Source organism: Saimiri boliviensis, chromosome 2 (genome assembly GCF_048565385.1).
Source record: "Saimiri boliviensis isolate mSaiBol1 chromosome 2, mSaiBol1.pri, whole genome shotgun sequence".
NCBI lineage: Eukaryota > Metazoa > Chordata > Mammalia > Primates > Cebidae > Saimiri > Saimiri boliviensis.
Genome location: NC_133450.1, coordinates 226,385,054 through 226,397,513, shown reverse-complemented (window position 1 = coordinate 226,397,513; position 12,460 = coordinate 226,385,054). Strand labels below are relative to the sequence as shown.

The 12,460-nt window shown below is 42.7% G+C and overlaps 1 protein-coding gene across 1 annotated transcript; it reads right to left on the bottom strand.

Annotated features, from left to right (window-relative positions):
• Window positions 1–1,207: 1,207 nt before the first annotated feature.
• Window positions 1,208–7,460, bottom strand: LOC101052301 (spermatogenesis-associated protein 31D1-like). The gene is made up of 4 exons (XM_003940001.4): window positions 7,272–7,460; window positions 6,474–6,518; window positions 5,810–5,880; window positions 1,208–5,516 (listed from the first exon to the last, which is right to left on the bottom strand). Exons 1-4 carry the CDS (start codon window positions 7,458–7,460, stop codon window positions 1,208–1,210), a joined length of 4,614 nt encoding a protein of 1,537 aa, XP_003940050.3.
• Between the last annotated feature and the right edge of the window lie 5,000 nt (window positions 7,461–12,460).

Here is a 12,460-nt window from a genome sequence, read left to right as displayed (position 1 = left end):
GTGCCTATATCTAGACTGAGAAAGGGTCGTGATATGGACATGATGCGGCACAAACCTATTTCCACCAGCAGGGTCATCCTCTCCTATCATCACTTTTTTCTTACTTTCTCATTCATTCTAAAGTACTTTTTCTTTACTCTCAGCTTAATTTTACCCTATGAGGTAGGTGGTTTCCTGGTCAACATTGCTGCAACAGATAAGGGATCGTTTTGCTCTGTAAAAATGTCATCAATCAGCCAGGCATGGTGGCTCGCAACTATAATCCCAGCACTTTTGGAGGCCGAAGAAAGAGTATCATTTGAGATCAGCAGTTGGAGAGCAGCCTGGACAACATGGTGAAACTCTGTCTCTACTAAATATACAAAAATTAGCCAGGTGTGGAATTACAGGGGCATGCCTGTAATTCCAGCTACTTGGGAGGCTGAGGCAGAAGAATCATTTGAGCCTGGAAGGTGGAGGTTGCAGTGAGCTGAGATCACATCACTGCATTACAGTTTGGGAGACAGAGTGAGACCCTGTCTCAAAAAAAAAAAAAAAATCATCAATCCAGGCAGCCTGGAAAAATACACAAGGAGGGGAACTACTTCCCCAAGGTGACTTTTTAGTAGAAAAGCCTCAACACTGAGGTCAAAATATGCTTCTGTAAATTATAAGCATGCCCTGTTTCTCAGATTCTTAAGCAGTACCCACAATGTTCCTGACACCCTACCCCAACCAGCAATACTCTCAACACTCCACCAACTTACATGATCCTCTGGTCACTGACAACTCTTTTTAAATAATGACTAAACTATTATTTCTGAAAAATATACCTGTCCTTAGCCCTCTCTTCACAAACGGAAGGCCTGTCTTCCTCATTGCTCTAAATATGAAGCAGTGAATGGAGAGGAAGGTGCAGGCTGCCAAACCGTATCAGGAAGTCTGACAGCAAAGAGGCAGGAAAAAACCCATCTCCTCAGACTTCATCAGGGAGAGAAGGGGTTTTTGGAGACACATGATACTCATTCCTCCACAAGAGCTCCAGGAGATTGGTCACCTTTTAGAAGTCAAAGGAAGCAGTCAGTACGAGCTGAACTAACTCCTACCTTTCACTATACACAAGCTTGGGTTACCCAAAATCTATACCCCACAACACAATACACAGAAAAGACATCATTCTTATTAGAACATTTATTGGGGAAAACCAATATTCTCCATAGGGAGTGAATTATTTTGTGGGGGGGAATTTTCCTCCCTGGAAATGCTTCGAAAAAATTTTCTGTGTAATTAATAATGACAAATCACTGAACACAGTGCTTTTAGCTGTGGTCGGGATGGCTGGAGGCACTGGGTCAACCTGACACTGGCAAGTGGGATTTGGTTGGGGCACAGGCTTCCTGTGGGGTATGGACTGGGGATGCCTTTGGCACAATATCTTGCCCTTAAATGTCTCAACTTTCTGGGGCTGTCTGTTCTTATCTATGATCTGTCTAATCCTTGTTGGATGATTCTGGCCAACTAAGATAGCTTGTTGGCTGCAAGATTCGCTACATGTCACTTTGCAGGAGGGAGCCATGTAGCTGCAGGGATAGCCCTGGACAGGGTCTGCTCTGACCTGCAGTTCTGGCTCATGCTGAGCTTTCCCAAGCTCTACTGGAGAGGAAAGGGGCTCTTGTGGACAGGTGATATCTATCCCATTCCTATGCCCTAGCTTCTCCTTTAGGAACTTTACAATGTCAGTCTTAATTTTCTGAGCTTCAGTAGTCCCACTAAAGGCAGCTCTACTCTTAACTCGACCTCTATTCTGTACAGATGATGACAGGGAGCTACCCTTTGCCTGGGAACTGTCTTGTTCCTCACATGTTATGCTTAGTTTCTTAAACCTCTGAAAAAAGGTCTTCAAACATTTTCTGAAAAGGTTTTCAGGAGGAGGCTGTGTTATCAAGGTTGGGGAAGATTTTCTCCCAAGCACCTCCACTGATGTCTTCTTTTGAACAGGATGGCTCTTTCTCCTGGGTTGGAATGTCCCCAACCCTGCATTCCCTCCACCAAGCTCTCCTCCTTTGAGTCTCGGAGGGCTCACTCTCTTTGTAGCTGGTGGGAAATTCTTAACTTGGCAATTCTGTAAGACATGCTTAGGGACCGAGGGCTCCTGCTGCTGTAACACATGGATCCCTCTGTCCTCCATGTGGACATTCAGCACCTGGGAAGTTGCCATGTTCCCACTGGAGATGCCCTGGGCATGAGTCAGTAAGCACTTGGAAGTCAAGTTATCTAAAGCCAGGGGCATGTCAGTGAAATGGGTTTCAGCTTGGCTATGCTTCCCCTGGGCCAACTTTAACTCACTCAGCATCTGATGTTTAAGCTTCTCTTCCTTGAACATCTCCTTAGACGCACTGGTGACAGGAAAGGTCTTTCTACTGCCCTGAAGCCTTTCCATGTTATTACTGAAACTCACTTTTTTATCCATTGACTCACTGCCAACCCCAGGTTGCATTATGGGCAGCTCTGGGTTGCTTCTACTAGCTAGTACAGTCTGTTTCTGACTGACTTCATCTATGATGCTGTGCGTGAGGGGCAGAAAACTCTGTCTGCCATTGTCAGTTGTCTGGATACTTTCTGTAAGCTCATGATCAGGATCAGAGAATTCTGTTCTCAGGATCCCATGCCTTTCCTTGTCAACAGGTGAGGTGATGCAGTGTGGATGATTCAGGATGGAAAATAAGCTGGTTGTTTCTATCTTTTCTGCTTGAAAATCTGTAGTGTTTCTTCCAAAGAGCTTGGAGGCCCCAACATTGGAATCCATCTCTGTAAGGTTATGGTCAGTATAAGAAAACTGTCTTCTCAGGGTCCCCTGTCGTTCTTTGCCCACAGGTGAGGTGACAGGGTCAGGACGATCCAGAATAAGGACTGAGCTTGTTCTCAACTTTTCTCCTTGAAAAGTACTGCATATAAGAGACTTGTAGATCCCATTTTTGGAATCTCTCTGAGAAATGAATGTGGCTGAGGAGGGAAGGTCAAAATGGGAAAAGGAGCTGGAAAGGTCCTCTTTCGATTTACAGATTTCTATGGATTCAAGGACCTTGCTGGGAAGACCCCATAGCATCCTCACATGGAAAGATTTAATATGGGCTTCCAACATCTTTTGTTTGTTGGAACCAAGAAAGGACATCTCCTGGGAAGTATCAATGCAGAGGTCCTCACCCACCAATGCTGCCAAATCTCGATGGTTTATTTGGCTATGGGATTTTTCAGGAAGAGACATTGTCTGCTTGATTGAATGCCATGAACTACGCACACTCCCAGGCACTCGACCTTCATTGATTTCCTCAAATTTCTTGCTCAAATGTACTATCAGGGCATTTGCAAGTTGTTTCTGACCTAGGCTCACCCCTAAATCATTCCCTGGCAGATGCATCATATGACCTTCTAGGTCGCTCTCAGAATTAGAACTCAGATCCTCTTCTGAAGATGTCTCTGGTTCATGCAACAAATGATCTTTTGGGCCATTCTCCTGGCTGTATCCCTGAGACATCCCAACATTCTCTAGGGAAAGCATATTTGAACTTCTCTTGTGGAAGCTTCTAGGTTTCCTTGATTTAAAATTCTTGAGATCATTGTGGCTCTGACCCTCGATCAAAGACCTATTTAAGGGTCCCTTACTGTTTTCTGACTCAGATATTTCTGAAATTGGGCTCTGAGGACGTAGCAGTGACAGAGACTCATGGACTCGGCGAGGCAGACCCCATCTGTGCTGGATGAGCCTCTTTCGAAGGTGGTGCTCTAGTTTCTTCCTAAGTTCAGTACTAAGTGGAAAATCTCCAGGAATGATGGAGATGGGACAACAAGCCTTAAAGGACTTGACCAATGCAAGACTAGGAACTGGTGAACAAAAGTCTTCCTGGGATTTTTGAACCACAGAGGGTAAACCCCACACACTTTCCTGATCTTTCTGCAACACGTTCCACTCCAGGTGGTTAATTTCAGATGACGTAAGAGACTGTGCCTCATTCTGAGATTTATGAAAACACACTCCACAGATCCCAATCTGGAATAGAGGACTAGGTAGTTGGGCTGTGAGTGGAGATGGATGTTGAGACAGGGACTGACCTTGGGGCAGGGTTTGACACAAGGGTAGAGGCTGCGTAATAGGCAAGGACAAAGGTTGGAGATGAGGAAGGACTGGGGGTTCCTGGAATGTAGACATACTCGCAATTTCATTGAAGAATACAAACATGGAGGAACGGCCACATTGGAGAGGAACATTAGGATTCAGAGACTCGCTGTGCAGAGATGGGAGACCCCAGAAGAGCCAAACACATTTTTGCTCTAAATAGTCCTCAAAGCATTTAGAATATGGGGGCTGCTGATGAATGTGCAGCTGCTCTACTTTCCTATTACTGGCCCAAAAAGGAAGGGAGGCTGCCAAGCTGTGCTTACCAGCAATTGAAGATAACATTTTCCCTGAAGAATTTAGTTGGTAGTTTGGCCTAAGATGTTTTGGGGAAGTTCCTGGTTTCTTTCCATTTTCTTTACACATCAGGAAATCACCCCTTTTTTTGACTTGTCTCTCCAGGAGTGCCACAATGTCATGGCTGACAAATGAGAGGTTAACAGGCACTATGAGGTTGACCACAGAGTACCTCCCTAAAGAGGCTTCAGAAGAATGAAGGCTAAGGAGCTCTTGCATGAAATCAGATGGTACAAAATTGGAAGAAAAAGAATCCTTGACATGAGGCTGCCACCAGGAGAATTCTGCAGATGCAGGCCATGAATGGTCAATGTCTCCGATTGTAGAGGCAGAGGTGGTTGACCCACCAGAGCCATCTACAGATAACGTCTCTTTTTCCAGAGGCTTCAGTATGATGAGACTTGCTTTAGACTGAGTCACAGTGCAGTCTTGCATTCGTAAAGCAGAAGAGTTTGGTGGCTTGTCATGAAAAGTACATGAATCACAGGGATTCATGGCCTGGCAAATGTTTGGCAAAGAGTTCATATCTTGGGATAGAGTAGAGTCAAATGAAAAGATGGTGTTCAGAGACAAACTGGCCTCAGGCTGGAGAATGGGCTCTGCTCTCTGAATGTGATGTGGTGGGAGAAGGGGAAAGGGAAGCCGTTGGGGTGGGGAATGGTCTATAGGGAACTTAGAATCCAGAGGAGAAACAGGCTTTGGTGGCAGAGGGTCCCTCAGTGGTGAGGGTGAAAATAAGTCAGTTAAAGGGGTGATCAGGTCAGATGAGAGAATTAATGGGGGTGGGAGAGAAGCGTCAGGGCAAGGGGACAATATTAGGTGTTCTGGAGGGGTTGTTGAGGGAGCAGAAGCCAGAGTGAATGATGAATCAGTCACAGAAGCTGCAGAAGCCAAAGAGGACACAGAGGGAGCAGTATCTTTCAGGGACTCCCAACACAGCAGTCGCTGGACCTCAGCAGTTGTTCTGTTACACACCACACAGAGGGGGTCTGGGCATAACAGTCGACGAAAGCGGGTGGTATCATGATGTTGGCCCAGGGGACTGCAGGAAGCAGGAGGTCTGAAGCTGCAGCCAGGACCAGAACAAGGAAAGGAGGGTCTGTTAGCCTGGCAGGGGTCAGAACACTGGTGCCCGCTACCTGCTTCACATTGCCCCCTGCCTATGACCTCAACACGCACTCTAGGGCCTCTCAACACATTCATTCACATACACGTTCCTATGGCTACCCACTCCCACAACTACAGCAGTCTCCAAGAAATCCCTGAGGTGAACAGAATTTGCCAAAAAAAAAAAAAAAAAGAAAAAAGAAAAAAAAAAGGACTGGGGTGGGAATAGGACAGAAGGGAACAATTAATCACCTTTTCAGAAAAGAAACCAGCTTCCTTTCCTCTTCTGCTTCTTTCTGGAAGGTTATCCGGTCTGGGAAACCATAACAGTATGTTATATTTAATGAAGGTAGAGGCACAGGGATCACACAGAAGTTGCTCTGTGGAAGATACTTATGATATTCAACTCTGATAGCCCCAAGTATCAGTGGGAAAGGGCAAATAGCCATTGATACTAGTAACAAGTTCACATGTGTATGTGGCATCATTTATAAAATTCCTTCACATACATTATCCCATGTGATGCTCCAAACCACCACCAGAAACACAGATGTCAGTGGTTACCTCCAAAGGGAATCCGAGCATCGAGGATGTCAAAGTACGTATGCTAAGATATGAGAAAGAAGCTCTGACTCCAAGCCAGCCAGTAGTCATTCCTCAATATCCAACTTGCCCACCTATTAGGCAACACCCAGTGCCCAGGTCATTCACTCTATCATGCCTATGAATGGGCAGAGCAGTGCCTATGAGCAATGTCTCAGGTCTGATCGCTTTTCTGTAAACCTCTCTGCTGAGTGCTCTGTTTTCTGAGACGGTATCCAGTAACTGACTTTCTAAGAAATCATGAGCCTGAGTCCTCCTGACAGAAACAGGAAGGGTCACCCTTGAAGCTCAGATACAGCAGGCTGACCTTACCTTTGAATGTCCCACCTTTCTTTCTCCTCCTGGCTCTGCCCTGATGCTGAGAACAAAAGAAAGACAATGAGAGGCTGGGACTCATTTATCTCACTCTCTATGAAGCTCCTTCATTCACTCACTCACTGATTACACAAGAATAATATGACTCCCTAATTAATGCTAATATGTTCCTGTTAACAATCATTAAAGGTAATCAAATAGTTCTAATTTTTCCTTCTCTGAAAAATTCAAAGGGAATTTTGTCAGAGAAAGCCACACTTGATATGCCCAGTTAGCAGTCCTCAAGGAGGGCACAGACTCACAGGCCAACAGTCACATCTGTGCTCCCTCATAGGAAAAGTGTCCCAGAGACAGAGCTCTGGCTCCAGAGTCTCTCCAGAGACTCTCAGCATTGCTCCCCAGGTCAACCCAATATGAAGGAAGGCTTGGTTGAATCAAGGTAACAGGGGAATGTGACTCATGATCAAATTTCAGCAGAAATTGTTCTTCTTCAGAGAGACCACACACTCTATATAGTCCAATCAGGGACCACAGAATTACTGTATTTGGAATTTTATCTGGAACTCTCCGCCACAGCCAGATAGGTAGTCTATGAGCTTCAGATGGAAACCTTAGTTCTCCTGAAGCCCTAAGTCTACCCAGCCTCTTCCAAAGAAAAGCGAAATTCTATCCTCTCTTCAGACTTCCCATCTGAGACCATCTCTCTGTACCAACCAAACTTACTTAGAAATGTGGGAATAGGATTGGGAAACAACAACAGGGAATCTCCCTTGGGTGTTCACCCATGGTTTCTTACCATTTGGATGTCATCATTTTTCCCAGGGGGTGACAAATACAGGGTCAATAACACGTAGAACAAGTACAGCATAAACAACCCCAACCCACTCAAGCAGATGAAGTTGGGGTCAATATCCAAGCAATGTACCAATCCAGGGCTGAGCCCTGACTCAGTATAACTGTTCAGAAAACAGAGGATATTCTCCATGATCTGAATAGCATGGCTGCCTGAAGAAACTGAGCCCTGAGTTTGCCCAGGCTTAACTATAAGCCCAGGCCTGCATCATAGAGCATCATGGAAGTCACAAAGGGTTTCTAAGGGTAGAGGGAGCAATAAGAGGAGGGTGTGTCCACAGCCCTGACCCCACCAGCCCAGCCGACCCCACCCCTCCTGTGCCCTCCAGGTCCCTCTGCCCTACCCTCCCACTCCATTTCCCAACTCTGTCCTTTCTTCATGTCATATATTTACCCAAGTGGAATTTTCTGTTTGCTCCAACAGTAAACCAGGTATTACCCAAGTCCTGCTTTGCTGTTTGGAGCCCTTAACTTCAACCCCACCAACACCACAGCCTTGAAAGCCTGATATACTGCCTGGAATTTTTGTTGTACCCAGGCATTGGCACTCTCAGGATCACAAATGTCCTCCAGTCCCTCTTATCTACGGAATGTTTTTGCCTTGCATTAACCCAGATATGAAACTTAATGTGCCTTTATACTTACTTTGTTTTGTGAGTGTCAAACAGTAATTTTTTTACTTTAAAGTCAGCCTTAACTATTTCCAATCAGAGGGACTGACTCAAATGATTAAAACTAATATTATCAAAGAAAAGGAGCTCACTGCCCAATTTGGGTTTTTGAGAAAAGCAGGTTTTTATGGTAAATTAACCACAACGAGACAGGAGTCCAGCTCAAATCTGTCTCATGTGCTGGCTTTCATGCAGTCATTTTGTTAGAAAAGGTTTAGGGAGTGGTCTCTGGGATTAATAGGTGATCAGTGGAAGAAAAGAGGAGGTCAGTAAAGTCCTCAGGCACGCACAGTTGTTTTTAATGCTACCTCATGGATTGCATGTGCACATTTGTGTGGAGTTAGTTGAAAACGTGGCAGGAATTTGGGCTGTGATGTCAGCCAGCTTATTCTGTGCAAACTTCAGTCGGCAATATCAACTTTAATCCATTTTAGCCAGTTTTTTAATCTCACAAGCAGGGAGAGTTTTGGCATTTTAGCCAAGTTATTGTTGTTGTTGCTGTTGTTGTTTAATCTGCTATCCTGTAAACTAATGATCTGTGTTGGTCATTGTTTTCTTTAACTCTGGGGCATGGTTTCACTAATAATTCATTTTTAACATCTACAAAGTGAAAGTAAGTGTACAATAAATGTATGTAACTAAACTTGGGGGTACATTATAGCACTTATTTTTCTGAAGTTAGTTAAGTTTAAACTTTTCAAGCACTTTTGGAACATACTCTATACACAAACACACATACACATCGACCTAAAAGGAAGAAGTTGAGGCAAAATTATCATAAATAGAGAGTTCATCTGGGTTAAGCTTGAGGATTGCAACCTGGGAACACAGATGAAAGTCACTCTAAATATACACTCCAATTAGCAGCAGTAATTAGTGGGTTTTTAAAGTCAAAAAATGGGACTATAAGTGGGCTGATAAAAAGTTGTTATCAGGAATTCTCATTGGTTTATGAAGTGAATTGATTAGTGTTTGGCTATACATTGTTAAGTTATAGGGTGTGGGTTATAGTGTCAGGTGTGGGGTTATTGGGTTAATGTATAGCTACATGTGGCAATAGTAAGCAGTTTCAAGAGGTGAATACACAGCTCAAGGAGAAAGTAGGGCCGTGATTTCTGTCTCATTTTAATGTCTATCTAGGCCTGGTAACTTAAAAGGACTCACATTCCTCAGATAAAAGTTCTTTTCTTTAAAAACATCCCTACACACCCATCCTGTGACACATCCAGCAGTATTTTCAAATCCAGAATCGATTATTTCCTTCTTTTATTTCAATCTCATATTTGTCATTTTGACCCCACATTTTCTAACTCTACCTCAAATACAGAGTCCCAGCCCTCAACATCAATTTCTTTTTTTTTCTTTTTTTTTTTAATTATTTCATAACAAGTAAGCAACTCCCTTAAACCAGGAATAGATTACAGTACACTAAGCTTTGTGATCTAATAGACCAAAATAGATGCCCCTTTATTAACTAAGACAGACCTTAGCATTAAGGAAACAATGTTCCCTATAGGTCAAGGGTTCAGAGCCTGGATGTCATGGCAAATTTCTAACTTTCTATAACTAAAATCCCTTTAACCATACCAGCTCTCAGCTCTGATTGGATAGAGGACTGGCCTTACAAATATTCTTTTCTGATAAACTATTAAAATTACAGATTGCCAGTTTCTGCCAGCTTGTAAGAGGCTGCACACAAACCACCTTTGTGTCCCATAGTTCACCTTTTGATGTAAAGGGCCAAATTCTATCTTATTTTAGTGCTAAAACCCCATTCCAAGTGAACATGGGATGTATGTTACATATGTTTACTCATTATGCTGTGCTTAGCTCCCATATAAATATGTATACCTTTTTTCCCAAACGTGTTGAATATGTATGAATATGAATATAAATTGCAATCTGTCCTTCCCCTATTCCAACAGAGAGCAGTACCTTCATTCCACACTGGATCCTTTCCCTTCCTGGGTTGCAAACTAAGAAAAGCAATGAGGCTGTCCTTTCTACTATTAAGCCATCCTAGTGGTCTTTTGGATGATACTACTGATCTCAGCAGTCTTTCCTAGCAAAGGGGGACCCAGGCATAACAAAACCTTAGGGCAGAAAGTAGTCTTAACCAACCTCACCTGATTACACTATGGACCATGTAAATGTAATCTTTTCCTGAGTGCCTTGGCACCAAAAAAAAACCTTGAGAACATCTGCTCTATATTTTATATAATCATCCCTGCAAATGTCCAAATACCCACTACCTGTTATACTTTATTCAGGGTCCTCTTGCCAGGCTTAAATAATCCCAATATCCCCCACCCCTGACCCATCTTCCTACACATCCTTTTCTAAATTCTTTAGCATGACAGCTGTCCTCTGAACTATCTCTTAATTTCTCATGTCTTTCTTAAACTATTGTTAGAGCAAAATAAATATGGCCTCAGAAGGACTCTTTACTTCTATATTTGAGTCCTGGCAGATGAACAGTAACCTAGCTTAATAGCCAGACAACTTGAAAACTCAAAAGTATGCACCTGTAACAATATCTGAGTTTTGGCCAATTTCAGCAGCCATACTTCAACAACTCATAGACTGCTGAATGTTCAAACTGCATTCAAATAAGGCAAAGGCTGAGCTGTAACCAATCTCACTCTTTCTGTATCTCACTTTCAATTCCTGTACATCACTTTACCCTTTTTGTCTATAAATTTGTTCTAAATACGAGGCACCCCTGTAGTGTCTGTGAATCTGCTGTGATTCTGGGGGCTGCCCAAGTTGCTAATCATTCATTGCTCAGTTACACTCTTTTAAATTTAATTTGGCTGAAGTTTCTTTTAACACTATAAAGCTCTTTATTTGACACCCATGGGCCACCACTGTTACTTGATCTCTTTGAAAGGGTAAGACAGCCTTCAAGCCAGGACAGGTCTCCTTTCCATTATGCAGGAGTAGGTAACCTGCCTTGAGGATAAAATCTGCCAAGAGATGCCACTTCCTTATCTTTTTAATATGGAGCCTCAGCCAAGTTTTCATCTAATAAATATTTACTGCTGCAAACTAGGAGACAGAATCATCTGTAAGGAATGGATTCTGCCCTTGACCTCATGGTGTGGTTGGAGCAATCAGTTTCTACACAGCTCAAGAGCTACACAAACATAGAAGAGAGGTCCCCCCTACCCCGCATTTACAATTGCCAAGCGATCTCCAGAATAGATACTGTGGGTCATAACTCCTCAGACACATCATGGTCTTTAGCAAAAAAATACCTGCATGTGCACTCTCTCCAATTTCCTGATATGAATTAATGATTCTTTGAGGAGATGTTCAAAGAACAGCTTCTCTCTTTTAAAATGTCATTCATTGGCTAGATATCTTTACAAACATATGCGTGCCTACAGTTAAAACCTTCAGGAAGTTTCAGTAAAAAGGTTTTCCCCCAAATGCTAATAAGATTCCCTTTCTGAATATGGTTGAAGCTCCTTCAAAATTTAAAGAAACAAGAGACTAGAGATATATTTTCTTTTTTGTACCACCAAGAGTAAATTCCATTGACACTGAGTGACAGTGCTTCACAGCACTTATCCTTTCTGCACTAGCACCAACTATAAACAATAAATTTGCCCACTTTATAAAGAATTCTACTTCCAGCCATCTCAGTGCATTTTCACAACCTATAAGGTTAGCAGGTCAGGTACTGTGCCTATTCTTTTTCTTTTTCTATTTTTATCGTAACAGGCACTTAGATTTTCCTGTGAATATTGTGCCTACTTTATCAATGAATGAAACCAAAGCCCAGAGAGGGTAGGAGACTTCTCTACATCAGACAGTAGTAAATATTAGAGCCCTAATGAATAAATTCCCTATATTCATGATGCTTCTACTTTATACAATATTAATATGAATTTCTTAAAGTAAAAATCATGCCCTAATATTAAAATTACTTGTATGGTTAAGAATATTCATTTTGTCCATTAAATGCTGGCAAATTTGAGAAGTAACAAAAGCTATTTTTTGGTATTCTATGAGCTCTTAGATACTTTTCCTTTCCACTCTTAGCATCAGTGTCTTCATAGTTTTTTTTTTTCTATCCCCCTCTTAAAATCTGCTTTCAACTACTATATTGTATATGACTCCCAGTCATGTAATGTAAAAGTTTAAAATGTCATCCCTCCCAGGAAAACATTTCACACATTCTACATACATCCAACTCCAAGCCTTGTAATAAGCTCTTACCAAAGCATTTTAGGCAGCCTTTGGGAGGTGGCAGAGGTGGCTTCTGGTAGGGTGAGACTGTCTCACCACAGGCCCCATTACATCTTCCCAATTTACCTACATCGCCACCCAGAAGTCTGGTCTTAGATTTCACACTGCACTTGGTTTTATTATCTCCAGGAGGAATCTTTTTCAAATGCTCTTAGAGTAATATGCTACCATTTGAGGATGCTCAGCACAGATAAACTATTAGTTTAGG

Bases quoted from the DNA above. Each gene is read 5' to 3' on its own strand.
- LOC101052301 (XM_003940001.4), bottom strand. From the start codon at position 7,460: ATGGAGAATATCCTCTGTTTTCTGAACAGTTATACTGAGTCAGGGCTC. The intron at 5,881-6,473 runs GGTAAGGTCAGC...ACATACTGTTAT, and splicing joins AGAAAGGTGGGACATTCAAA to GGTTTCCCAGACCGGATAAC. The intron at 5,517-5,809 runs GTGATTAATTGT...TCCTGGCTGCAG, and splicing joins CTGGTTTCTTTTCTGAAAAG to CTTCAGACCTCCTGCTTCCT.